The sequence below is a fragment of the Salvelinus sp. IW2-2015 genome, linkage group LG19 (assembly GCF_002910315.2).
Source record: "Salvelinus sp. IW2-2015 linkage group LG19, ASM291031v2, whole genome shotgun sequence".
In the NCBI taxonomy this organism is placed as follows: Eukaryota; Metazoa; Chordata; class Actinopteri; order Salmoniformes; family Salmonidae; genus Salvelinus; species Salvelinus sp. IW2-2015.
The window spans coordinates 26,713,281-26,739,955 of record NC_036859.1 but is presented as its reverse complement, the minus strand read 5'-3'; the positions used below and the strand labels follow the sequence as shown (position 1 = coordinate 26,739,955).

The 26,675-nt window shown below is 42.1% G+C and overlaps 1 protein-coding gene and 1 long non-coding RNA gene across 3 annotated transcripts in view; both read left to right on the top strand.

Moving 5' to 3' along the window:
• LOC111979670 (glypican-1-like) overlaps positions 1 to 18,823 on the top strand; it is a 175,131-nt gene extending 156,308 nt beyond the window's left edge. For both annotated transcript variants that reach the window (XM_024010291.2, XM_024010292.2), the window contains 4 exons: positions 1,606 to 1,731; positions 2,310 to 2,440; positions 2,589 to 2,764; positions 16,838 to 18,823. In XM_024010291.2, coding sequence (XP_023866059.1) covers positions 1,606 to 1,731; positions 2,310 to 2,440; positions 2,589 to 2,764; positions 16,838 to 17,046 — 642 coding nt within the window. In that variant the 3' untranslated portion in view covers positions 17,047 to 18,823. The remainder of the gene's footprint in view (positions 1 to 1,605; positions 1,732 to 2,309; positions 2,441 to 2,588; positions 2,765 to 16,837) is intronic.
• Positions 18,824 to 18,903: 80 nt separating this feature from the next.
• LOC111979806 (uncharacterized) lies at positions 18,904 to 20,615 on the top strand. Its single transcript, XR_002879374.2, has 2 exons — positions 18,904 to 19,325; positions 19,361 to 20,615. It is a non-coding gene; the product is annotated as an uncharacterized lncRNA (long non-coding RNA).
• Positions 20,616 to 26,675: the final 6,060 nt, after the last annotated feature.

Genomic DNA, 26,675 nt, shown 5'->3' with positions numbered 1-26,675 from the left:
AAGACTGCTAAATAGTTAGTTAAATCTGCATTGACCCTTTTTGCACTCAACTTTTTTTGACTCATCACATACGCTGCTGCTATTGTTTATCTATCCTGTTGACTTGGTACTTTATTCCTAGTTATATAGACATACTGTATCTACCTCAATTACCTCGTACCCCTGCACATCAACTCGGTACTGGTACCCTGTGTATATAGCCACGTTATCATTACTCATTGTGTATTTATGACTTTTATTACGTGTTATTACTTTTCTATTATTTCTATATTTTCTTTCGCTCTGCATTGTTTTTATTTTTTATATTAGAATTATAATTTAAAAAATACATGTATTTTTTATTTTACTCCTTTTTTGCGACAATTTCATGATATCCAATTAGTAGTTATAGTCTTGTCCAGTCGCTGCAACTCCGTACGGGAGAGGCGAATGTCGAGAGCCCTCCGATACACGACCCCGGCAAGCCGCACTGCTTCTTGACACACTATGCGCTTAAGCCAGCTGCACCAATGTGTCGGTGGAAACACCGTACGACTGATGACCGAAGTCAGCGTGAACGCGCACGGCCGCCACAAGGATTCACTAGAGCTCGATGGGACAAGGACATCCCAGCCGACCAAACCGTCCCCGAACCCGGACGATGTTGGGCCAATTGTGCGCCACCTCAAATTAAATTCAACTTTATTTGTCACATGCGCTGAATACAACAAGTGTAGACCTTACCGTGAAATGCTTACTTACAAGCCCTTAACCAACAGTGCAGTTCAAGAAGAGTTAAGAAAATATTTACCAAAGAAACAAAAGTAAAAAATCATAAAAAAATCACACAATAAAATAAGGCTAAATACAGGTGGTACCGATACCGAGTCAGTGTGCGGGGTACAGGTTAGTTGAGGTAATTTGTACACATAGGTATGGTGAAGTGACTACGCTTAGATAATAAACAGCGAGTAGCAGCAGTGTACAAAATAAATGGAGGGGGAGGGGGGTCAATGTAAATAGTCTGGTGGCCATTTGATTAGTTGTTCAGCAGTCTTATGGCTTGGGAGTAGAAGCTGTTAAGGAGCTTTTGGTCCTAGACTTGGTGCTCTGGTACCGCTTGCCGTGCGGTAGCAGAGAAAGCAGTCTATGACTTGGGTGACTGGAGTCTCTGACAATTTTATGGGCTTTCCTCTGACACCACCTATTACATTGGTCCTGGGTGGCAGGAAGATTGGCTCCAGTGATGTACTGGGCCATACGCACTACCCTCTGTAGCGCCTTACGGTCAGATACCGAGCAGTTGCCATACCAGGTGGTGATGCAACCTGTCAGGATGCTCTCGATGGTGCAGCTGTAGAATTATGTGTCGAATAAAGTTAAATATGGTTTGTGGTAGTTGTTCATCCGATTGGGCRAGAGATTTAGTTTGAAATCTTCAAGACTCATATAAACCCCATGGAGAGTAGCTGCTAATGGTGATCCTAATAAAATACAAAATACCAAAATTAAGGTATTATTTTACGGATTGTCTCAAGAGTTGTAGCTTTTGCCCCTAAATAAATGCCTCTCAACTGAATCATTTGGTCACTTCCGCCCTCTAACTCCCCCTCTCTCTATTCTCAGGTGTTCCAGGCATGTGGGAATCCGAGGGAGGGAGGAACCAGCAGCACCGGGTTGGAGGAGGTGAAGAGGAGGGGGAAGGTTACAGTGGAGGAGAGCCCAACCTCTGGGGCTAGGCTGGAGAAACTGGTCAGTGTTACTGTCCTCTCTCTCTCTCTCTCTCTCTCTCTCTCTCTCTCTCTCTCACCCTTTCCCCCTTTTCTCTCTCTCTCTCTCTCTCTCTCTCTCTCTCTCTCTCTCTCTCTCTCTCTCTCTCTCTCTCTCTCTCTCTCTCTCTCTCTCTCTCTCTCTCTCTCTCTCTCTCTCTCTCTCTCTCTCTCTCTCTCTCTCTCTCTCTCTCTCTCTCTCTCTCTTCTCTCTCTCTCTATCTAATAAATATATAATATATTATATATATAATATATATATATATGATACGGTTTCTGTTTAGTCGTGTAATGCTACAGTCAAGAATGCAATGAGTCAGATGAATATGAAATGTGAGGAAATGGAAACAGCCATTGTCTACCAAAAATGAACACACTGTTGTTGTTTGTTTATTGCTCATACAAAATCTATTTGCAGAAAGCGTGAATGCTTGAACAAACATGATATTGAATAGCTTTTGATAGTAGTTTCCAGTACACAGGACCGAAACAGGGAGGGACTACCTGAACTGGTCCAATAAGAAATGCTTGTTTTCGTTTTCCATTGCAAAACGCCCCCAGGTGTCTGATGTGTCAAGGAGGCTGAGGGACATGCAGCCCTACTGGGTCTCGTTACCCAGCACCCTCTGCAGTGACAGGGTGGCCACTAGGGCCCAAGCAGACAAGTGCTGGAACGGCATGGCCCGTGCCAGGTAGGACCCCTAAACCACRTCTGTGTGTGTGTTCATGCTCGCATGCATACATATTTGTGTGGGTGCCTCTGCATGTGTGGATCATGCATGTGTGAGTATGTGTGTGTATTTGAGTTCTCCCAAGTCATCCTCTCTCCTTGTCTCCAAGGTACCTTCCAGAGGTGATGGGTGAYGGCCTGGCTAGTCAGATCAACAACCCTGAGGTAGAGATCGACATCACCAAGCCAGACATGACTATACGCCAACAGATCATGCAGCTCAAGATCATGACCAACCGCCTCAAGAACGCTTTCAATGGCAACGATGTGGACTTTCAGGACACCAGTGAGTATAGATCTAGGATCAGCTCATCTTATGCGAATACTGACTCCAACCATAGAGGGAATATCGCAAAATGGAGTTTAGGTGCAATGTCATCCTACTCCTGAGGGCAAAAGCTGTGTGGACAACAGAGAGGTCTCCCTCATGGTCAAAACACTATGAAAGAGATTGTGCCATATGTTGACATTACATGACTACTGGAAATATTTGATATGTTGTTTTGATTGTCTCCAGTGTCATTCCATGTAATTTCATCAAACCATGACACCCACCATCTCAGATTGTTCTGAAATCATTTCTGTAGTTAGAAACAGATAAGATAAGAATTCCGTAAGCATTATTTTATTTAAATATAATTAGATTAACCTTTACGAGCCTCTACCCCCGGTCCGGGAGCACCCCCCACCCCCCCCCACACATAATTAGCATAGCTAGCATAGCTTCAAAGTAGATAGTAGCATCTAAATATCATTAAATCACAAGTCCAAGACACACGATGAAAGATACAGATCTTGTGAATAAAGCCACCATTTCAGATTTTTAAAATGTTTTACAGGGAAGACAAAATATGTAAATCTATTAGCTAAACACGTTAGCAAAATACACCACTATTCTAACTCCATCAGTTTCTTACTCCTTCAGGTGCTATCACCAATTCGGCTCAACTAAGATATTGATATCCACTAACCAAGAAAAAACCTCTTCAGATGACAGTCTGATAACATATTCATGGTATAGGATAGTTTTTGTTAGAAAAAAGTGCATATTTCAGGTAGAAATCACAGTTTACAATTGCACCCACCATCACAAATCGACTAGAATTACTAGATAGAGCAACGTGTATGACCAATTTACTCATCATAAAACATTTCATAAAAATAGACAAAGCATAGCAATGGAAAGACCCAGTTCTTGTGATTTCAGACCATATTTCAGATTTTCTAAGCGTTTTTCAGCGAAAACACAATAAATCGATAAGTTAGCATACCACATGTGCAAATGTTACCAGAGCATCGATTCCAGCCAAAGAGCGCTATAACGTAATCACCGCCAAAATATATTAATTTTTTCACTAACCTTCTCAGAATTCTTCCGATGACACTCTGTAACATCATTTTACAAATATACATATACAGTTTGTTCGAAAAGGTGCATATTTAGCCATACAAAACCGTGGTTACACCATAAATACTAGGAAATCAAGCCTCAATATGTCTGACGTCATCTATCAGAGTGATCTAGTTTAATTGAAACTTATCATATACTTGACTAAAAAATACAGGGTTGACAGCAATCGAAAGACAAATTAGTTCTTAATGCAACCGCTGATTTACATTTTTAAAATTATCCTTACTTTTCAATACAGGGTTGGCCAAGTGAAGCTATACCAAACAAATGGCGAAATATGCGTTAAATATATTTCGACAGAAACACGATTTATCATATTAAATATTGCTTACTTTGAGCTGTTCTCCATCAGATTCTTGGGCAATGTATCCTTTCTATGTTATAACGTCTTTTGGTCGATAGATGTCCTCTGTCCTTCGAAATGTCCACCACCAACGACCGACACCCTAAAACGTGTCCAAACTTTCAGAGCGCACAACAAAGAAATTCCTCCAAAATCGCACTAAACGGATATAAATTGATATAAAACGGCTCAAATTAACTACATTATGATGTTTTTAACAACTATAACGACTGAAAACATGACCGGAGAAATATTGCTGGTTAGAAAACGATTTGGAACGAGGCAGGTCCGATGGCCTTGACGCTTCAGGCGCACGTTGAGAAAGGGAGGTCTCTGTACATTTTGGTCTTTTGTAATGGCTGTGAACGTCCCATCGATTTCATTGAAAACGTGATGACGTACAGACACCCAGAGGAAGCGTAGGCAGTGTCGGTTTCTTCATAGCATTCACTGTCGCCTTATAAACAGACCCCAGATCAAGGTAAAAAATTTCTGAAATCTGAACCCTGTCATGAAAAGTGCTGTAGAAATTGTTCTGTACCACTCAGAGACAAAATTCCAACTTCTATAGAAACTAGAAGGTGTTTTCTATCATAATAACAATAATATGCATATTGTACGATCAAGAATTTAGCACGAGGCAGTTTAATTTGGAGACACAAATATGCTAATGCGAACAGCACCCCCTATAGTTGCAAGAAGTTAAGCAAATTTATTTATAGAATTAATATAATATTCAATAATTATAGTACCAAACATCCGATTTGGACCAAAATATTTCTAACAATCAGTAAGACATGAGTAATCCGAAGAAGTGGTCAAAAGCGCAGACCCCCCACACCAATCCCACCCCAACAACGATCAGTATCAGTTCTCTATGTTTGACAAGTAGAATGGAGCTGCGGCTCAGAGATTGTTTCTTCATCCTATGTAATGTATTCTCTGTGATTTTGGGGATGTTGTTTTCCCCTCTTCAGAAAAATGTGTCATTGAAGTCACTGGATTCATGTCCCATCCTACATCCTGTGGTAGTACCAGTTTCTGACCACTAGTGGTGGTGTTCCTGCTATTGGGTTATTGTTTATGGTTTTTATCAATCAATCAATTTTATTTATATAAGCCCTTCGTACATCAGCTAATATCTCGAAGTGCTGTACAGACACCCAGCCTAAAACCCCAAACAGCTAGTAATGCAGGTGTAGAAGCACGGTGGCTAGGAAAAACTCCCTAGAAAGGCCAAAACCTAGGAAGAAACCTAGAGAGGAACCAGGCTATGGGGTGGCCAGTCCTCTTCTTGGCTGTGCCGGGTGGAGATTATAACAGAACTATGCCAAGTGTGTCAAAATGTTCATAAGTGACAAGCATGGTCAAATAATAATCATGAATAATTTTCAGTTGGCTTTTCATAGCCGATCATCAAGAGTTGAAAAACAACAGGTCTGGGACAGGTGGCGGTCCATAACCGCAGGCAGAACAGCTGAAACTGGAATAGCAGCAAGGCCAGGCGGACTGGGGACAGCAAGGAGTCACCACGTGCGGCAGTCCCGACGCATGGTCCTAGGGCCCAGGTCTCCGAGAAAGAAAGAGAGAAGGAGAAAATTAGAGAGAGCCAAGATTTTCAAAATTTCCATAAATGGACAAGCATGGTCAAAAATAATCAGGAATAAATCTGTTGGCTTTCATACCGATCATTAAGAGTTGAAAACAGCAGGTCTGGGACAGGTAGGGGTTCCATAACCGCAGGCAGAACAGTTGAAACTGGAATAGCAGCAAGGCCAGGCGGACTGGGACAGCAAGGAGTCACCACGGCCGGTAGTCCCGACGTATGGTCCTAGGGCTCAGGTCCTCCGAGAGAAAGAAAGAGAGAAGGAGAAAATTAGAGAGAGCCAAGATTTTCAAAATGTTCATAAATGACAAAGCATGGTCAAATAATAATCAGGAATAAAATCTCAGTTGGCTTTCATAGCCGATCATTAAGAGTTGAAAACAGCAGGTCTGGGACAGGTAGGGGTTCCGTAACCGCAGGCAGAAACAGTTGAAACGGAATAGCAGCAAGGCCAGGCGGACTGGGGACAGCAAGTGTCATCATGCCCCGTAGTCCTGACGTATGGTCTAGGGCTCAGGTTCTCAGAGAGAAAGAGAACGAGAGAATTAGAGAGAGGCATACTTAAATTCACACAGGACACGGATAAGACAGGAGAAGTACTCCAGGTAACCAACTGACCCTAGCCCCCGACACAAACTACTGCAGCATAAATACTGGAGGCTGAGACAGGAGCGGTCAGGAGACACTGTGGGCCCCATCCGAAGAAACCCCGGACAGGGCCAAATAGGAAGGATATAACCCCACCACTTTGCCAAAGCACAGCCCCCGCACCACTAGAGGGAAATCCTCAACCACAACTTACAATCCTGAGACAAGGCCGGTATAGCCCACAAAGGTCTCCACCACAGCACAAACCAAGGGGGGCGCCAACCCAGACAGGAAGATCACGTCAGTAACTCAACCCACTCAAGTGACGCACCCCTCCTAGGGACGGCATGAAAGAGCACCAGCAAGCCAGTGACTCAGCCCCTGTAACAGGGTTAGAGGCAGAGAATCCCAGTGGAGAGAGGGGAACCGGCCTGGCAGAGACAGCAAGGGCGGTTCGTTGCTCCAGAGCCTTTCCGTTCACCTTCACACTCCTGGGCCAGACTACACTCAATCATATGACCTACTGAAGAGATAAGTCTTCAGTAAAGACTTAAAGGTTGAGAACGAGTCTGCGTCTCTCACATGGGTAGGCAGACTGTTCCATAAAAATGGAGATCTATAGAGGAAAGCCCTGCCTCCCGCTGTTTGCTTAGAAATTCTAGGGACAATTAGGAGGCCTGCGTCTTGTGACCGTAGCGTACGTATTGGTATGTACGGCAGGACCAACTCGGAAAGATAGGTAGGAGCAAGCCCATGTAACGCTTTATAGGTTAACAGTAAAAACTTGAAATCAGCCCTTGCCTTAACGGAAGCCAGTGTAGGGAAGCTAGCACTGGAGTAATATGATCAAATTCTTTGGTTCTAGTCAGGATTCTAGCAGCCGTATTTAGCACTAACTGAAGTTTATTTAGTGCTTTATCCGGGTAGCCGGAAAGTAGAGCATTGCAGTAGTCTAACCTAGAAGTAACAAATGCATGGATTAATTTTCTGCATCATTTTTGGACAGAAAATTTCTGATTTTTGCAATGTTACGTAGATGGAAAAAAGCTGTCCTTGAAACAGTCTTGATATGTTCGTCAAAAGAGAGATCAGGGTCAAGAGTAACGCCGAGGTCCTTCACAGTTTTATTTGAGACGACTTTACAACCATCAAGATGAATTGTCAGATTTAACAGAAGATCTCTTTGTTTCTTGGGACCTAGAACAAGCATCTCTGTTTTTGTCCGAGTTTAAAAGTAGAAAGTTTTCAGCCATCCATTTCCTTATGTCTGAAACACAGGCTTCTAGCGAGGGCAATTTTGGGGCTTCACCATGTTTCATTGAAATGTACAGCTGTGTTGTCATCCGCATAGCAGTGAAAGTTAACATTATGTTTTCGAATAACATCCCCAAGAGGTAAAATATATAGTGAAAACAATAGTGGTCCTAAAACGGAACCTTGAGGAACACCGAAATGTACAGTTCATTTGTCAGAGGACAGACCATTCACAGAGACAAACTGATATCTTTCCGACAGGTAAGATCTAAACCAGGCCAGAACTTGTCCGTGTAGACCAATTTGGGTTTCCAGTCTCTCCAAAAGAATGTGGTGATCGATGGTGTCAAAGGCAGCACTAAGGTCTATAGCACGAGGACAGATGCAGAGCCTCGGTCTGACGCCATTAAAAGGTAATTTACCACCTTCACAAGTGCAGTCTCAGTGCTATGATGGGGTCTAAAACCAGACTGAAGCATTTCGTATACATTATTTGTCTTCAGAAAGGCAGTGAGTTGCTGCGCAACAGCTTTTTCTAAAATCTTTGAGAGGAATGGAAGATTCGATATAGGCCGATAGTTTTTTTAATTTTCCGGGTCAAGGTTTGGCTTTTTCAAGAGAGGCTTTATCACTGCCACTTTTAGTGAGTTTGGTACACATCGGTGGATAGAGAGCTGTTTATTATGTTCAACATAGGAGGGCCAAGCACAGGAAGCAGCTCCTTCAGCAGTTTAGTAGGAATGGATCCAGTATGCAGCTTGAAGGTTTAGAGGCCATGATTATTTTCATCATTGTGTCAAGAGATATAGTACTAAAACACTTAAGTGTCTCTCCCGATCCCAGGCCCTCGCAGAGCTGTGCAGATCCAGGACAGCTAAGCCCTGGAGGAATACGCAGATTCAAAGAGGAGTCCGTAATTTGCTTTCTAATGGTCATGATCTTTTCCTCAAAGAAGTTCATGAATTTATTACTGCTGAAGTGAAAGCCATCCTCTCTTGGGGAATGCTGCTTTTTAGTTAGTTTCGCAACAGTATCAAAAAGAAATTTTGGATTGTTCTTATTTCCTCGATTAAGTTGGAAAAGTAGGATGATCGAGCAAGCAGTGAGGGCTCTTCGGTACTGCACGGTACTGTCTTTCCAAACTAGTCGAAGACTTCCAGTTTGGTGTGGCGCCATTTCCGTTCCAATTTCCTGGAAGCTTGCTTCAAAGCTCGGGTATTTTCTGTATACCAGGGAGCTAGTTTCTTATGACAAATGTTTTTCGTTTTTAGGGTGCAACTGCATCTAGGGTATTGCGCAAGGTTAAATTGAGTTCCTCAGTTAGGTGGTTAACTGATTTTTGTCCTCTGACGTCCTTGGGTAGGCAGAAGGAGTCTGGAAGGGCATCAAGGAATTTTTGTGTTGTCTGAGAATTTATAGCATGACTTTTGATGCTCCTTGGTTGGGGTCTGAGCAGATTATTTGTTGCGATTGCAAACGTAATAAAATGGTGGTCCGATAGTCCAGGATTATGTGGAAAAACATTAAGATCTACAACATTTATTCCATGGGACAAAACTAGGTCCAGAGTATGACTGTGGCAGTGAGTAGGTCCAGAGACATGTTGGACAAAACCCACTGAGTCGATAATGGCTCCGAAAGACTTTTGGAGTGGGTCTGTGGACTTCTCCATGTGAATATTAAAATCACCAAAAATTAGAATATGATCTGCTATGACTACAAGGTCTGATAGGAATTCAGGAAACTCAGAGAGGAACGCTGTATATGGCCCAGGAGGCCTGTAAACAGTCGCTATAAAAAGTGATTGAGTAGGCTGCATAGATTTCATGACTAGAAGCTCAAAAGACGAAAACGCCATTTTTTTTTTTGTAAATTGAAATTTGCTATCGTAAATGTTAGCAACACCTCCGCCTTTGCGGGATGCACGGGGATATGGTCACTAGTGTAACCAGGAGGTGAGGCCTCATTTAACACAGTAAATTCATCAGGCTTAAGCCATGTTTCAGTCAGGCCAATCACATCAAGATTATGATCATGATGTAGTTCATTGACTATGACTGCCTTTGAAGTGAGGGATCTAACATTAAGTAACCCTATTTTGAGATGTGAGGTATCACGATCTCTTTCAATAATGGCAGGAATGGAGGAGGTCTTTATCCTAATAAGATTGCTAAGGCGAACACCGCCATGTTTAGTTTTGCCCAACCTAGGTCGAGGCACAGACACAGTCTCAATGGGTATGGCTGAGCTGACTACACTGACTGTGCTATTGGCAGACTCCACTAAGCTGGCAGGTTGGCTAACAGCCTGCTGCCTGGCCTGCACCCTATTTCATTGTGGGGCTAGAGGAGTTAGAGCCCTATCTATTTTATAATCTCCTCCCCCCATTGTTAAAGGGATAGTTCACCCAAATGACACAATTACGTATTGGTTGTCTTACCCCGTAGCAGTTTATGGACCAGGTATGACAGCAACCCATGCTTTGGTTTCGTTTACCTGGCCACTGTTTCAAATGCTAACCTTTTAGCATCTGTGGCAGAAATCCAATGCATGTCAATTAAATTAGAAACATTTGAATTTTCACACTTCATATCCAAGTCATCTATATGTAACATCATTGAGTTACACAATACATTTTTAAATACTTTAGGATGATTTGGACAAGCGTGAAAATACTAATTTAGGTACCATTGAAAAGTTAGCATTTGAAACAATGGCTTGGTAAACAAAACCAAAACATGGGTTGCTGTCATACCAGAGGGGCAAGCAAGATTTACTCAGGGTTTCTGAAGCTAACCAGCTTCATTTAGCTTCACATTCCAGCTCAGGCTTTATCCGTACTACGACGGTGGATATTGCTCGTACGCCTGACGCTAACTCTAGCAGGCTTATAACTGTGCATGCATGTTGCACATGGCTAGTTGAACGCCAAACTCTTCATTGAGGCGATGCTGAAACATCAACCCATGGGTCGATTCAGTGCCACATTTTAATTTAATTTAATCCAAAATCTAAATTAAAGAAAAGTTATCTTACAAGTTGCACATTTAAGAGGCTGTGGTGTGAAATAGGCTTTTAGAAGTGCCGTCTTTTTTTTATATTACTTATCGTTATAGCCGACTTTGGTGTGCTTATCAATGCACAACCACAAGCGCCTTTTTCCCACTCCAATCGATAAAATATTTGTATTAAGTCATACAAAAGTGTTACTGTGAATGAAGTTTAAAATGCATTTCTAAATGTGTAATGTGATATATTTGATAATTGAAAAACATTTGCACACAAAAACATTTGATTAATAAAATATTTTACAGTCTTCTTCCTCAAATGAAGAGGATGTTGCCACAATATTTGCAAGAGGGAGGGAATCTGATTTCATTGGTTCTCAACTTGTGGCTCAGTCATTTCATTCAGGTTAAGTGGAGTTAGCTGTGAGTTAGCCTGCCCCGGAGCAGGTAAGTTCTGAATGATTCGTTGCCATAGAAATTTACCTGGATTAAAGGTGAGCCATTTTCGTGTGACCGGTTAAACTCAGAGTTGACCAAAGTTACCTTGCTAACTCCTCAAACCTGGTTCTTAGGATACCCCTCTTGACCATTGACAGCTTATAGTCTACATGTAAATTTTTATTTTGGGTAAACTATCCCTTTAATGATGAGGGCGGTGGGGGATTAAAAAAATAATAATTGGAGGAGGAACAGCACCATCTACTGATCAGAACGGGGTAATTTCAGGATGTGGGATGGGACATGAACAACTTCAATGACAAATGTTTCTGAACAGTGGGAAAAAAAACATTACCAAATTCACTGAGAATACATTACATAGGATGAATAAACAATACTCTGAGCTACAGCTCCATACTACTTGTCAAACAGAGAATTGATACTATATACTCATTGTCTGGGTGTGATTGGCGTGGGGTGTCTAACGGTGCCTTAGAAAAAAGTTTGATCCAAATGTTAGGTACTATATTTATTCAATATTATATGAATCTCATAAATAAACAATTGCCAATTTGTGTGCATTCAGTTACGTTAATTTCTCAGAGATCAATTATATTTCAGCAAAATACATGTTGCAGGAAGGCTAATTTGATCAGTTTCTAACAACCTAAACGATTTCAGAACAAACTGACATAGTGGGTGTCTAAATCTTCTTTCTTGTGCTTTTTTGAGGTGGAACGACCCTCCATCCAGCTTGTTATGTGTGTTGCTAGCAAACCAAACCAATCCCTTTCAATCCCTTTCCAATCCCTTTCATAACATTTTTTGTTGATAAAGTAGACCTAGAGAGAGAGAATATTTAAGAAGCCTATCATCAGTGAAGAGTTAGCTCACATGATTTAAAAAGACGTCGCTATTTCAGTGCTATTTTTATAGGATTGAGCTGGAATTAAGTTACCGGCTAAAGAACTTGGTCTAAATTGTTATGCCATTTGTTATAACTGAGGTAAGATTATTATACTGTTTTATTTTATTGTGCTGCATTATGTAAATCTCATTGTGTGAGCAATGGCACAGAAACCCTAATCTGGGGCTTGAACCTGGGAGAGTATAAGGACACTGCTGACCTGCAAAACAACTAACCAAAATCTAAAACTGAGTCTTACTGGAAACATTAACCCTAACCTTAACCCATCAAATGCCTGATTCAAACGCTGTTTGTAGTTTTAAGAATTATAAAGGGATAAGGAATTAGATCATATAAAGCTTTTGGAGTASTTTCATTGCCGTGATACTATCTTTTGACCAGGTTGTGACACAGTAAACAGATGGGGGAGAATCATTGCGTGCATGTAAAGTTTAGCAGCATCTGTTGACATTTGGTTTCTGATGAATTTGACATTTACCAGGTTGCTTTTTGCTGTTCCATATACGTGTTTTATTTGTTTTTTGAAAGGTTAGAGTCAATAATTATTTCAAATGTGAAACCATCTCAATCCTCTGTCCCTTTTACAGTTTCCTCAGGCTGATGGGTCTCACTGTTCCTGATGGAGACAGTTTTAGTTGTGTTCAATGTTAGACATGAGTGGTCCAACCAGTCAGCTATTTTGGGAGAATGCTGATGATCCTATAATTGGCCACATCTCCAGCCTAGAAGATTGGTGTTATGACAGCAGATTTCCAGTCGTCAGGGAACACCTCTTCTATAATTGACAGATTGACCAGATGAGTGACTGGAGAGCTCAGGAGGGCAGAGTCATTTCTATACACATCCTGTGCCTTGGAGTTTTTAAGATTAGTTAGGATTTTAATTATCTCCTGCTCAGGCACTTCAGCTATGTTAAAAACAGGAGAGGTAGAGTCAGGGAAAGTGATCACTTTATTTCTATGGCCAAATGTTACAATCAGGTTCTCAACTGAGTCTTTAAAGACATTGTTAAATGTTGAGGCTATTTCATCTTCATTTTAAAATTCCTTGTATTTTCCTGCTATGCTTTTACACATTTTTTGGATAATGTGTTGAGATTGTCCCATAGATGTTTACTATTTCCTCTAGCTTGGTTGATAAGACCAATATAAAAGCTGGCTATGGCCTTTCTAAGCTTGGTGACAACTTTATTGCGCAGATCCTTATAAATCCTAATCTCGGAACTTACACCTGTTTTCAGAGCAGTTTTGAGGACAAAGACTCAAAAGGTATGCTGTTGGAGACCTGCTTTTTGTCTTGTCTGTACATTCATTTCTTTTTGGTTAGCTTCTTGGTAATGACAGTCAGATTATGATCTGATATTTATTTATTTTCCACTGATGGAATTGCTTCAAAATGTTCATAGAACATGTTGTTTGATGATGGTGGGCAGTATATTGTATGCCAACAACAGTGAATGACATTTATAGTGACAGTGTTCCAGTTACTGCAATACATTTGATTTCCATTGCGCGGGTGAATTCAAGTTGGGTSCATTTAATACTTTACATCAGTGGAGGCTCCTCAGAGGAAGAAGGGGAGGACCATTCTCCTCAGTGAATATCATTAAAAAAAAAAATTTAAACATTGACAAAGTTATCTTTTTTAGATAAAACTATACTAAATATATTCACTTCACCAAATAATTGATTAAAACACGCTGATTTGCAATGAAGGTCTACAGTAGCCTCAACAGCACTCTGTACGGAAGCACAATGGTGTAGCCGGAGGAGAGTGCATAGACTAGAGGCTASAATGAATACAACGTGGCTGTTATGAAAATGAACTTTGTTTATGCGTGATCAGAGGTGTATTCATTCTGCCGATTCTGTTGAAAARYGTTTCTTAACGCGCGGAAGCAAACAAAACGGGGATAAAAAATTGCTGAATTTGTCCAGTAGAAATGTTTGCCACTGTTGGACTAATGATTATACCCTAGATAAGCTAGATGCAGGCAAGAGTGTGTAAGGCGGTATTGAATGTGTCACTGTCTGTTCATGTGTCCCTGTTTGTCATCAAAATGTTATCTCAACCTGTGTGCACCTACGTTGTAAACTTTCATTCATAGGCTAGGTTGTAGCAACCTCATGATGGGTATAGGAAATATTTGAGTATAATGCAGTAGCCTAAACCTATAGATGTTACATTGAACTGGGTGAATGGAATATGAATGACAGTCATCCAATATGCTGTAATAGAAATAAGGCAATGCTCATGAAAAAAAAAAATGTCCTCCCTCATCTTAAACGGCACCGACCGCCACTGCTTTACATACACAAGATGCCCCCCACCCATTTGTCTGTCTTTTCTGAAAACATTGTACCCTGGCATAGCATAAGCAACCTCGGGTGATGTTTTGGTTAGCCATGTTTCAGATAAACAAAGGTAATCCAAATTTGAATCAGTCAATAGTTTTTCAATCTGATTGGTTTTTGAGGTGATGCTTCTGATGTTCAAATGACCCACGAACAACCATTTTGGTTTCTCCTGAGGATCCCAGAGAAATTTTGCTTGGTTTAATGTTTGAAAGAGGGTGAGATCGCATTTTTCGGCGGTTGTTTACAAGAGAAAAATAGATAACTTGTTGGCTAGATGGATTTTGAGTAATGCATTGACTGGGCCGTTGTTCAGGACACAAGTCCACAAATTAACACAAGTTAATTATGAAATGCTAGCGGCCATGGATTATGTGTAATTCAGCGCTGTATAGGTCTCGACTGACAGCTGTTCTGAACTTGAGCACATCGCACAACAAGAAGTTGCCCCCATCCCTCCTGCTAATTGGGCAACTTTTGCAAATGTTTTGTTGTCTGAGTGAGGGACATGCTGTAAATCACGGAGACTCAATGTATTTTGAAAGATGAGACATTGAGGATTATAAAAAATACCGCATTGATGTCGTACAAGCAAGCCAAACACATGTGACTCCATTTCCATATCATAAAACTCATGTAATATACAGTGTCAACATTTATGATCACTATGTTTGATGTATAGTTACAATATGACATGGCGTCATGCCCTGGGTTATTCTGAACAGAATGAGCCTGTTTGTTGTATTGTGAAGGAAATTAGCCGCAGACCACACATCTGAATTATGATCTGCTTCTCTGAATTGCCTTTWGAAAGCCTAACACTGCAAGATCGTTTTTTATCATTTAGYTAGTYATGTTGKCAATAGAACAAGCTTTCAAATTATGCCCACCTGACCCAGATTGCGATTTATAATGGACTGTTTTTGGATTGTGTAAATAACAACAGAAATTGTGTAAAGGCAGGGATGCAGGGCTGTGTTCCAAACAAAACAACTACAAGTGTGCTTGCTCCAGTTTCTCAACAGCACAGCTAGGATAGCTTAAGAAGCACGTTATAGTTGAAGACTATTCTTTGAGTCATAAAAGTGCATTGAAATTACTTAGAAATAGTCCACACTTTGGAGAGGTGTGTGGCCACTTGGAAACACCAGTTTGTCCTCTCACTCAAACCCTTGTCATTGTTTTTGTCTTACAAAAAACATTTTACAGGAATTTCTGATCATGTTACTGAATGTATCCAGAGTATTTTCAGATTTTCTTATCAACAAATGAGGCGAAAAGTACAGTACATTTAAAATGCTCATCCCTCCCGAGTGGTGCAGTGGTAACTGTGCTACTAGAGATTCTGGGTTCRAGTCCAGGTTCTGTCGCAGCCGGCTGCGACCAGGAGACCCATGGGGCGGCGCACAATTAGCCCGGCGTTGTCCGGGTTAGGGGAGGGTTTGGCTGGCAGGGATGTCCTTATCCCATCGCGCACTAGTGACTCCTGTGGTGGGCCGGGCGCAGGTATACAGTGTTTCCTCCGAGACATTGGTAGCTAGCTTACGGGTTAAGTGGGCATTGTGTCAAGAAGCAGTGCRGCTTGGTTGGGTTGGGTTTTGGAGGACGCATGGCTTTCGACCTTCGCCTCTCCCTAGTCCGTACGGGAGTTGCAGCGATGAGACAASACATAACTAGCAATTGGATACCACGAAATAGGGGAGAAAAAGGGGTTAAAAAKAAATAAAATAAAAGGTAAAATGTAAACTGCGGACTAAGCAACATCTTGGCCTTGTACTGTTATAGTCTCCACCCGGCACAGCCAGAAGAAGACTGGCCACCCCTCAGAGCCTGGTTCCTCTCTAGGTTTCTTCCTAGGTTCCTGCCTTTCTAGGGAGTTTTTCCTAGCCACCGTGCTTCTACATCTGCATTGCTTGCTGTTTGGGGTTTTAGGCTGGGTTTATGTATAGCATTTTGTGACATCGGCTGATGTWAAAAGGGCTTTATAAATACATTTGATTTGATTTGAGTGTAATGTGTTTGGATTCAGTCTTGTGTCAGGTTAACTATTGTGTCCTCATCTTCAGTATAATAATTTTCCCATAATCTCCAAATTGTTCCCTTTTAATTTCTACCATGGTTAGTGATATGCTTTCCATACTTCTGTAAGAAACATTTCAATTTAGCCCTATCCATATAGGTCCATACCCACAAGTATAAGGGGATATTMTTTKTWATTTTTAAAACGAAACGTAGAAATGCGCCGTTTTCACATAGACTAAGGTATGGCRSTGATATAATRAAAAGTGGTAGAATTGCCCTGTAAGATTAACATTCTAACTTACTTATTCTCTTCAACTTCGTTATAACTGGCATATCAGCCAGAGAAACTGTATTTTTTTTCTTCTAAAAAAAATGTATTTGTTTTTCTTCTCTGTCTTTGTCTTCAGGTGATGATGTCAGTGGTTCAGGAAGTGGGATGTGCACAGATGAAAACTGTCCCCGGGGCCCGCGCCTCATGGCCCCCAGCACAGACAGACCCAAAGTGTACGCCTACCCTCCGGAGAACAAGAAGGTTGTGAAAGCATCAGCTGACCACAACCCCCCATCCATCGCCCTCTACCTGCTCTCATTGGTYATGTTGCTGCTCCGGCGATAATTGACAGGGTATTCCACCAATATAGACTGAGTTTGGGACATGGGGGGCAGGACAAGGGGTGGGAAGAGAAGATGTCGTGGGGTTACTTACTTACTTTGCCAAAACAAAAAACAAACAAAAACGAATGGACTTCCTTTTGGTCTCGGATAAGAACAAAAGTAGTAATGAGTATTATATTATTCMGAGATTTTTTGGTTCTGTTCTTGTCTTTTATTTTACGGTATACGGCACCATTAGAGCTGGTCTTTTCACATTTTTATTTTGTTTTGTTTTCTGGTGTTTGGGTTCTCTGAGATATCTGTACCTAAGACATGTTAAGAGTCAATCTATAGACTATAGAGATATACAGGATGTTAGTGTTGGTTGACGCTGTGCTGTGTAAGGGGGACTTTTCAGTCATGCTGAGCCAAACGTTTGTGTTCCTAATCATGTCAACAGCCTTTATGTCTGAGGAGATGATTTATTTATTAAAAACAGAGGAATATAATCCCCCCGGAGCGTCTTTGGGCTCCCCAATATTTATAGAAAAACTACTTCTACCCCAAACTCAAACTAAATAAACTATTGATGAGTTTTATGAAAGATAATCTGGTTTCGGTAAGGCCCTAAAAAYCTTAAACCCTTAAACCCACACATTACATGGAAACAGTGAGAAAATTAAAACGCTTCACATAAGCAGTTTTTCCCTCTGCTTGATAATATAAGGCAGTAATAATAGTCGTGATTATATTCACACAGACATGATCCTTCCATCCCTCCACCCTTACTTCTGTCTTTCCCAGAGCAGATCTGTTTCTCTAGGCTTTGGTGGCTCTATAGGCCCCGATGGGGAATTTTTTGGGAAACATAAACACATTACAGTGTTAGTGTGACCACAGTAGTCCTCTGTATTGACACTATATTGGCAGAATATGGTAGTATATGGGCTGTGTGGGTGTGTACTGCCATTTGTTCTGTCTCAGTGGAGGCCGGTGGGAGGAGCTTTAGGAGRACGGGCTCATTGTAATGGCTGGACTGGAATCAATGGAATGGAGTCAAACAAGTGGTTTCCATATTCCAGCCACTGCAATGAGCCCGTCCTCCTATAGCTCCTTCCACCAGCCTCCTCTGTTCTGTCTTCAGATAATGGACCTTGGTCGACATAATAATGTGTTACTTTCTTGTTAATGACTAAGATTTTATGGTACCTATGATGAATACTTTTGGACAGAGCCAGCCAGCTACAGTGGAGTGTTTTTTACATACAGCACTATAACCACTTGTTGTAAAGCAGACTGTGTACATGTGTCTGACCGACCGTTTCTCTGTTTGGACGGGTTGACTTAGGGATTGGAATTCTGTGATGATCACTCAAATAGCTTTTTCTCTCCCTCCTCTCATCTCATTCTCTTTCTTCTCACCTCCCACCTTCTTTCTCTCCCTTCTTCTCACACAGGGCCTCTCTTCCCACTCCCTCTCTCAGTTCTCTCTGCCTCCCAGGCTATTTTTCATGGTATACTATTCCTCTGTTATGAAGACCTGCAAATTATTCTCCAATGCTTTTTTTGGGGCATTATGGCAATGACAGAGCTTCATCATACTGCAACATGATTGGGATATTGTGGGAATGTTGTGGAAGGCCTTTGCTGATGAAAATCTTGCAGCCAGGGAGGAAGGATGTACTTCAACTTAGTTCAAATAATTGTCAAGGCTCTCAGTCTTAGACCACTGTGTGGGAGGGATGGAGGTAAGGGTGTGTGTGTGTGTGTGTGTGTGTGTGTGTGTGTGTGTGTGTGTGTGTGTGGTGTGTGTGTGTGTGTGTGTGTGTGTGTGTGTGTGTGTGTGTGTGGTGTGTGTGTGTGTGTGTGTGTGGTGTGTGTGTGTGTGTGTGTGTGTGTGTGTGATAAAGAAGGTCTTCTTGGGCTTATTCAACAAGATAGAAACATATTGTATAGAACTGATTCAATGCTTTACTCCACATGATATTAAAAATATTGTCTCTTGTACAGCAATATATTTCTATCCACAGACTGAATAGGCCCCCTTAGGGACGAGTGGAGATGTTTTGATACGGTCTGCGCTCGTCAATAGCCGACATCGAAAGTGCAATCAATGAGGAGATTGGAGAGATTTATGACTCCAGAGACAAGGTCATACACTAGAACTGAGGTCTTCAGCCTATGACTGTGCACTAGAACTGAGGTCTTCAGCCTATGACTGTGCACTAGAACTGAGGTCTTCAGCCTATGACGTGCACTAGAACTGAGGTCTTCAGCCTATGACTGTGCACTAGAACTGAGGTCTTCAGCCTATGAACTGTGCAACTAGAACTGAGGTAGCAAAGCAACACGTCCATTAGGCATGACCTTTTTGGTTTCTGAGGCAGGAATTTCGGGAGGACACACAGGAACTGACATGATCCCGTTCAGAACCATAGAGTTCAGAACACTCAAGTAGGAGAACTGCAGTAGTTATCAAAGCCGGTCCTGGCGGATCCTTTTGTATCCAGGTTTTCCTTCCAACCTTCACACAATTATATTCCATTGATCTGATATGCACTACATTATTCAATTGATAGATTGAGTGAAAAACCTACAAGAGTCCTCTTGGACCGGTTATGAACCTTATGAACCTCTGTTAAATAGGTTACGTGTGAAGAGGCCAAGAAATATTTTGATAGATTTTGTGACAAGGTAGTGCTCTGATAAAGAGGGTACCATGTGAGCTTGTGTAGGGGTCCCTGGTTTTAAACTGCCGTATCTGCCGGTGTGACTGCCCCGCAGTGACATTCCAATGCAGAAAGACAACTAACCACTTTTACTCACGACGACTTCACTCACTTTCAATGGACACGCTTCGCAATGCCACCGGACAAAATTTGCAGAACCCCCCAACACCCTTACTCCCCCTCTTCTCTCCTCCAACCACTCTCGCGCTCTAATCTGAATAGTTCAAAGTCCACTGCCTCTTATTAAACGCTGCACTTTTATGACGCAAGAGGCCTAGGTAATCGATAGGATGGAAATCTGCACAAAGACAGAGATCACAAGATGGTGGATTGATAGGCGAGTCGACACTCCATATACGTCTACTGATTAGGATTATGCAGATGGAGATGGACCACTGAGATGGCTGCAGTCTGAGAAGGGTGAAATATTAATGTCAGATTTGGGATTAAATCATATTGAAATCTTTCGAACACGTTTGCTCTAGCATGCTTGGGGTTTTGCAAATGGATGTGGTTTGCAGTTATGGCCCTATTTTGTCCATTAAGCCAGGCCAGCTCAATCAAGCACAGATAAAGTATTTGAAATTATTTCAAATATTATTTGATCCTAGGTCTGATATAACCASTGGCCCTGAACACTACTCTTTCCCCTTCACAAGTTGAATGTGGCAAGCATTTCCCAAAGGTGACGATTTCAAAGAAAACCATAGCATTCTTTTTTTTAATTTTTTTTTTAATTTGGAGAGGTTGTGTTTATGGTGATGGTAGATGCAAGAAGAAAGTGTTTTGAGTCAATATGTGTAATTTGCTGTTGTTTGTTCCTGGAACCTTGTGTCAATTATATACGTTGTAAGATTTTCAAGATGTCCTGTGTTATGTTCATTTTGTGGTGGATTTTTGTGTCAGTGATATTCTATGAATGCATGGATGAATGGACTTTATCGACGGCCCCCAGAGGGGAAATTCCAAGACAAGAGGATGCCTTGACAAACCAACAGGAGAGTCGTAGAGAGAAAAGCAGGGTTCACACACACACACACACAAAAATTGATAAGCTTGTTAGTCAACAATACATTTTATTCTGGGCCTTTTTCCAAGGGAGAAGGCCAGCCTCACTCTTACCTACATTTTCCATATCATTACAAAACAGCTATTATACACATTTTTGACAGTAAACTGGATTGGAACGCTGTGTATGTTGCACTGCCTTGGGGTGGTAAACTAATAAAACTGATGCAGTCCGATTGAAATGCACTTTGTCATTTTGATAGCGCTACAGTCCTCACCCATTACATATGTTGACATCCATAATAAGGATACAGACATGTATTTTCTTGTTTGAGTAGGGATTTATGCAAACTGCAACAGTTTGCGGGACTTGAACTTCCAGTTATTGCGCTGATGCTAGATAACAATTGCACTAGCGCTGGTTAGCAACTTCCTTCCAACTGCACGCAGAGATATAAAAATGGTATCCACAAGTTCATCTGACTCTGGGGAAGTAGATAGGGGGGAGCCCTTTCCACCAAATGTGGAGARAGAGAGAAAGAAAGGAACACAGGTCAACACAACATCCGCTCGACTGCTGATGTCAGAGCTAACATCTGTCAACAGGGACCAGCCGCTAGCTACGCCGTGTGTTAAGTGGTTTGTCTTGTCTGTTTGGATGGATGGACAGTCCACTAGCTACTAGCTTTCAGTTCATCTCCCAGGGAAGTTTTGGCACATTTTACTCATCGATGATGCTCTGGGAGACTGACAAGTTCTAGTTCATAGAACATTTCCTCTCTGGGTTCCTCCGAGAACCAAAGAGAAGAAGAACCTGTGCTGTTACTCAGTGTATCATTGAAAGAACTTCGATTCATAGGAACACCGAGTACGTTTGATGAACAAATGTCTGAGTGTAACCTAACCGGCTCTCTCTCTCTCTCTCTCTCTCTCTCTCTCTCTCTCTCTCTCTCTCTCTCTCCTAGTGAGAACATGTCAATCTCAGGACAGAGCCACACTGACATTGCTCACAGCAAAGACATTGTTTGATGTCACAACACCAAAGGAATTAGAAAGAGCCAGACAGACACCAGCTGTTTCTCATTCTGTGGTGTAAATCAATCATTGTAAATGCTTTACACTTTGGTTATTTTTCTCCCAGTCATGAGACAACTAGTGTGTAACCCTGACCAGACCCATGGGTTGGTGTAACTTTACACAAATTCCCAGGTTTTCCAGAAATCCCGGTTGGAAGATTCCCCAATCAGAAAGGAATAATAAAAAAAAGGTCTTCCAACCAGGATTTCTGGAGAAGTTACCAGAACTTTGGAATCATGGACAAGAGTAACTTATAAGAAATCGTCTGAAGCCTGCATAGATGATGTCATAGGAATACATGTGGGCTCAAACCACATTCTGCTACAAAACATGATTAACTGCAGGTTTGTTTATCAGGCCTACTGATAATACCTCCCCACTGATTCTGTCTAGCCATGTTTAACTGCATATTATGATGATTGGTCATTTTGACAGGACTACGCATCCATAAACACACTGAGAACTTGTTCTCAACTGGCCAACCTGGTTAAATAAAGGTGAAATAAATAAAAAAACACGCACACACATACATAAAATGCACAACTAAGTCAGGAACATAAGCATGTGTGTGTGTGTGCACGCAAACACACACACACACGCCCCTCACCCTCTCACACACTCTGTTCTCTGCCATGCTGAATTGACAACCTTGTTGATGCCTTGCCCTTTCGTTCAAAGCGCTTTTATGAGTGACTACTGACTCACCGCAGTGGTACAGACTTCATATCTGAAATATCAGCCCTCCAGGCCAAAACACTCGTCGATAAAATCTCTCTCTATCAGATCATGTCTAGGACCCTAGACATCCTCTGATAGACTCAAGTGTACTGGAACTCAAAGAGTGGATTATACCAGTGTACAAGAGGATGAAGGATTCTACCCTATTAAAGGAGATATTATGTTATGAAAAACGGGTCATGATTGTTCCATTGTAAACATAATTGTTTCGGAACAGGTGCATGGGGGTAAGGCTACAGCTATGACCTACAGTATATCAGATGATAAATCATACCATCATATTGCCAATTCTCTGATCAGTTTAACTTTTWAAAATCATTATACATAGCATTACATGAGCAGGGGGGACCTGACCTGAGATCAGCAATCCTACTCTCAGAAGCTCTGTGAATACATGCCCAAAACAATAACCTTTATTGTTTGTTATATACTGTAAATAATAAGCTCAATTTATTGTTTCAGTCCTTCATTCACATCTGTCTTTGAGTGAGGATTACAGTGTAAACAAGCAGCCTTCAACTGTAATACAAGAAATGTATAGCTGACTGAAAAATCCCCTTAAAGCTGCAATCAGCAGTTAAGATGGCACCGAAGAGGATGGCTGAGGTTTTAAACGTCCGTAACCAATTGTGCTATTTGGTTMATTTTTTTGTGTTGTTTGTAACTTATTTTTGTACTTATTTTGTACAAAATGTTGCTGCTACCGTCTCTTATGACCAAAAATTACTTCTGAACATCAGAACTGGGATTAATCACCACGAACTGCAAGAAGGTTTTTCCTTTAACGAGTCTGACGAGAAAGATATACTGCTCTCCCGGGAACAGGCCCAGATCCCCGTTATTTGCGTGAAGTCAAGACRGAGGAAAAGAGGACGCAGATCGGGCTGCTTTTTGAGAATCCGTAGGCGAGTGAGTAAACTCCCACTGCCAACAATTCTACTTGCTAACATGCAATCATTGGAAAATACAATTGATGACCTACGATTACGATTATCCTACCAACGGGACATTAAGAACTGTAATATCTTATATTTCACCTAGTCGTGGCTGAACGACGACACGGATAATATAGAGCTGGAGGGATTTTCAATGCACCGGCAGAACAGAAATGCTACGTCTGGTAAGAGGAGGGGTGGGGGTGTGTGTCTTTTTGTCAATAACAGCTGGTGCGCAATGTCTAACATAAGTCTCAAGGTATTGCTCGCCTGAGGTAGAGTACCTTATGATAAGCTGTAGACCACACTATCTACCAAGAGAGTTCTCATCTATATTATTAGGCGTCTATTTACCACCACAGAACGATGCTGGCACTAAGACCGCACTCAACTAACTCTATAAGGCTATAAGCAAACAAGAAAGTGCTCACCCAGAAGCGGTGCTCCTAGTGGCCGGGGACTTTAATGCAGGCAAACTTAAACCAGTTTTACCAGCATGTCACATGTGCAACCAGAGGAAAAACAACTCTCGACCACCTTTACTCCACACATAGAGATACATACAAAGCTCTCCCCCACCGTCCATTTGGCAAATCTAACCATAATTCTATCCTCCTGATACCTGCCCTCAAGCAAAAACTAAAGCAGTAAGTACCAGTGACTYGCTCAATACGAAAGTGGTCAGATGACGCGGATGCTACGCTACAGGACTGTTTTTCTAGCACAGACTGGAATATGTTCCGGGATTCATCCAATGGCATTAAGGAGTATACCACCTCAGTCATCGGCTTCATCATTAAGTGCATCGACGACGTCATCCCCACAGTGGCCGTACGTACATATCCCAACCAGAAGCCATGGATTACAGGCAACATCCGCATCGAGCTAAAGGCTAGAGCTGCCGCTTTCAAGGAGCGGGACACTAATCCGGAAGCCTATGAGAAATCCGTTATTCCCTCAGACGAACCATCAAACAAGCAAAGCATCAATACAGGATTAAGATTGAATCCTAATACACCGGCTCTGGCCCTGTGGCAGGGCTTGAAAACTATTACTGACTACAAAGGGAATCCCAGTCGCGAGCTGCCAAGTGACGTGAGCCTACCAGACGAGCTAAATGCCTTTTATGCTCGCTTCGAGGCAGGCAACATTGAAGCATGCATGAGAGCACCAGCTGTTCTGGATGACTGTGTGATAACGCTCTCAGTAGCCGATGTGAGCAAGACCTTTAAACAGGTCAACATTCACAAAGTCGCAGGGCCAGATGGATTACCAGGACGTGTACTCAAAGCATGTGCGGACCAACTGGCAAGTGTCTTCACCGACATTTTCAACCTCTCCCTGACTGAGTCTGTAATACCTACATGTTTCAAGCAGACCACCATAGTCCCTTTGCCTAAGGAAGCGAAGGCAACCTGCCTAAATTATTACCACCCCGTAGCACTCACGTCGGTAGCCATGAAGTGCTTTGAAAGGCTGGTCATGGCTCACATCAACAGCATCCTCCTGGATACCCTAGACCCACTCCAAATTGGCATACCGCCCCAACAGATCCACAGATGCAGTCTCTATTGCACTCCACACTGCCCTTTCCCACCTGGACAAAAGGAACACCTTTAGTCAATGAATGCTGTTCATTGACTACAGCTCAGCGTTCAACACCATAGTGCCCACTAAGCTAAGGACACTGGGACTAAACACCGCCCTCTGCAACTTGATCCTGGACTTACGGGCCACCACCAGGTCGTAAGGGTAGGCTACAAAACGTCTGCCACGCTGATCCTCAACACTGGGGCCCCTCAGGGGTGGGTACTTAGTCCCCTCCTGTACTCCCTGTTCACCCACGACTGCGTGGCCAATCTCGACTCCAACACAATGATTATGTTTGCTGACGACACAACAGTGGTAGGCCTGATCACTGACAATGATGAGATAGCCTATAGGGAGGAGGTCAGAGAACTGGCAGCGTCGTGCCCGGACAACAATGTCAGCAAGACAAAGGAGCTGATCGTGGACTACAGGAAAAGGTGGGCCGAACAAGCCCCCATTAACATCAACAGGGCTGTAGTGGAGCAGGTCGCGAGTTTCAAGTGTCCACATCACCAACGCTCTATCATGGTCCAAACACACCAAGGCAGTCGTGAAGAGGGCACGACAATACATTTTCCCCCTCAGGAGACTGAAAAGATTTGGCATGGGTCACCAGATCCTCAAAAAGTTACACAGCTGCACCATCGAGAGCATCCTGACAGGTTGCATCACCGCCTGGTATGGCAACTGCTCGGCATCTGACCATAAGGTGCTACAGAGGGTAGTGCGAACAGCCCAGTACATCACTGGGGCCAAGCTTCCTGCCATCCAGGACCTATATAATAGGCGTTGTCAGAGGAAAGCCCATAAAATTGTCAAACTCCAGTCACCCAAGTCATAGACTGTTTTCTCCGCTACCTCACAGGAAGCGGTACCGGAGCGCCAAGTCTAGGATCAAAAGGCTCCTTAACAGCTTCTATCCCCAAGCCATAAGACTGCTGAACAATTAATCAAATGGCCACCAGACTATTACATTGAACCCCCCTCCATTTGTTTTGTACACTGCTGCTACTCGCTGTTTATTATCTATGCATAGTCACTTCACCCATACCTACGTGTACAAATTACCTCTAACCTGTACCCCTGCTCACTGACTCGATACCGGTACCCCCTGTATATAGCCTCATTACTGTTATGTTATTATGTTACTTTTTATAGTTTTTACTTACGTAAATATTTTCTTAACTCTTCTTGAACTGCACTGTTGGTTAAGGGCTTGTAAGTAAGCATTTCACGTTAAGGTCTATACTTGTTGTATTCGGCGCATGTGACAAATAAAGTTTGATTTGAAACAATAACAAAGCGTTCTACACACCCGTTTCGAGGGATGGGGTTGGAGAAATGTAACTACTCAAATCTATAGACAGAGCTATAGATGCAAGGATCGACCATCCATKATATAAAAATTATAGTTTGGAGGCTATATATCATTTGTCTACGTTTACTTTGTTTACAAAACAAGCTTATATTTTTGATTGTGATGGGTTTTGACAGTTGAACTACAGTGGCAAGAAAAAGTTTGTGAACCCTTTGGAATTACCTGGATTTCTTCATAAATTGGTCATCAAATTTGA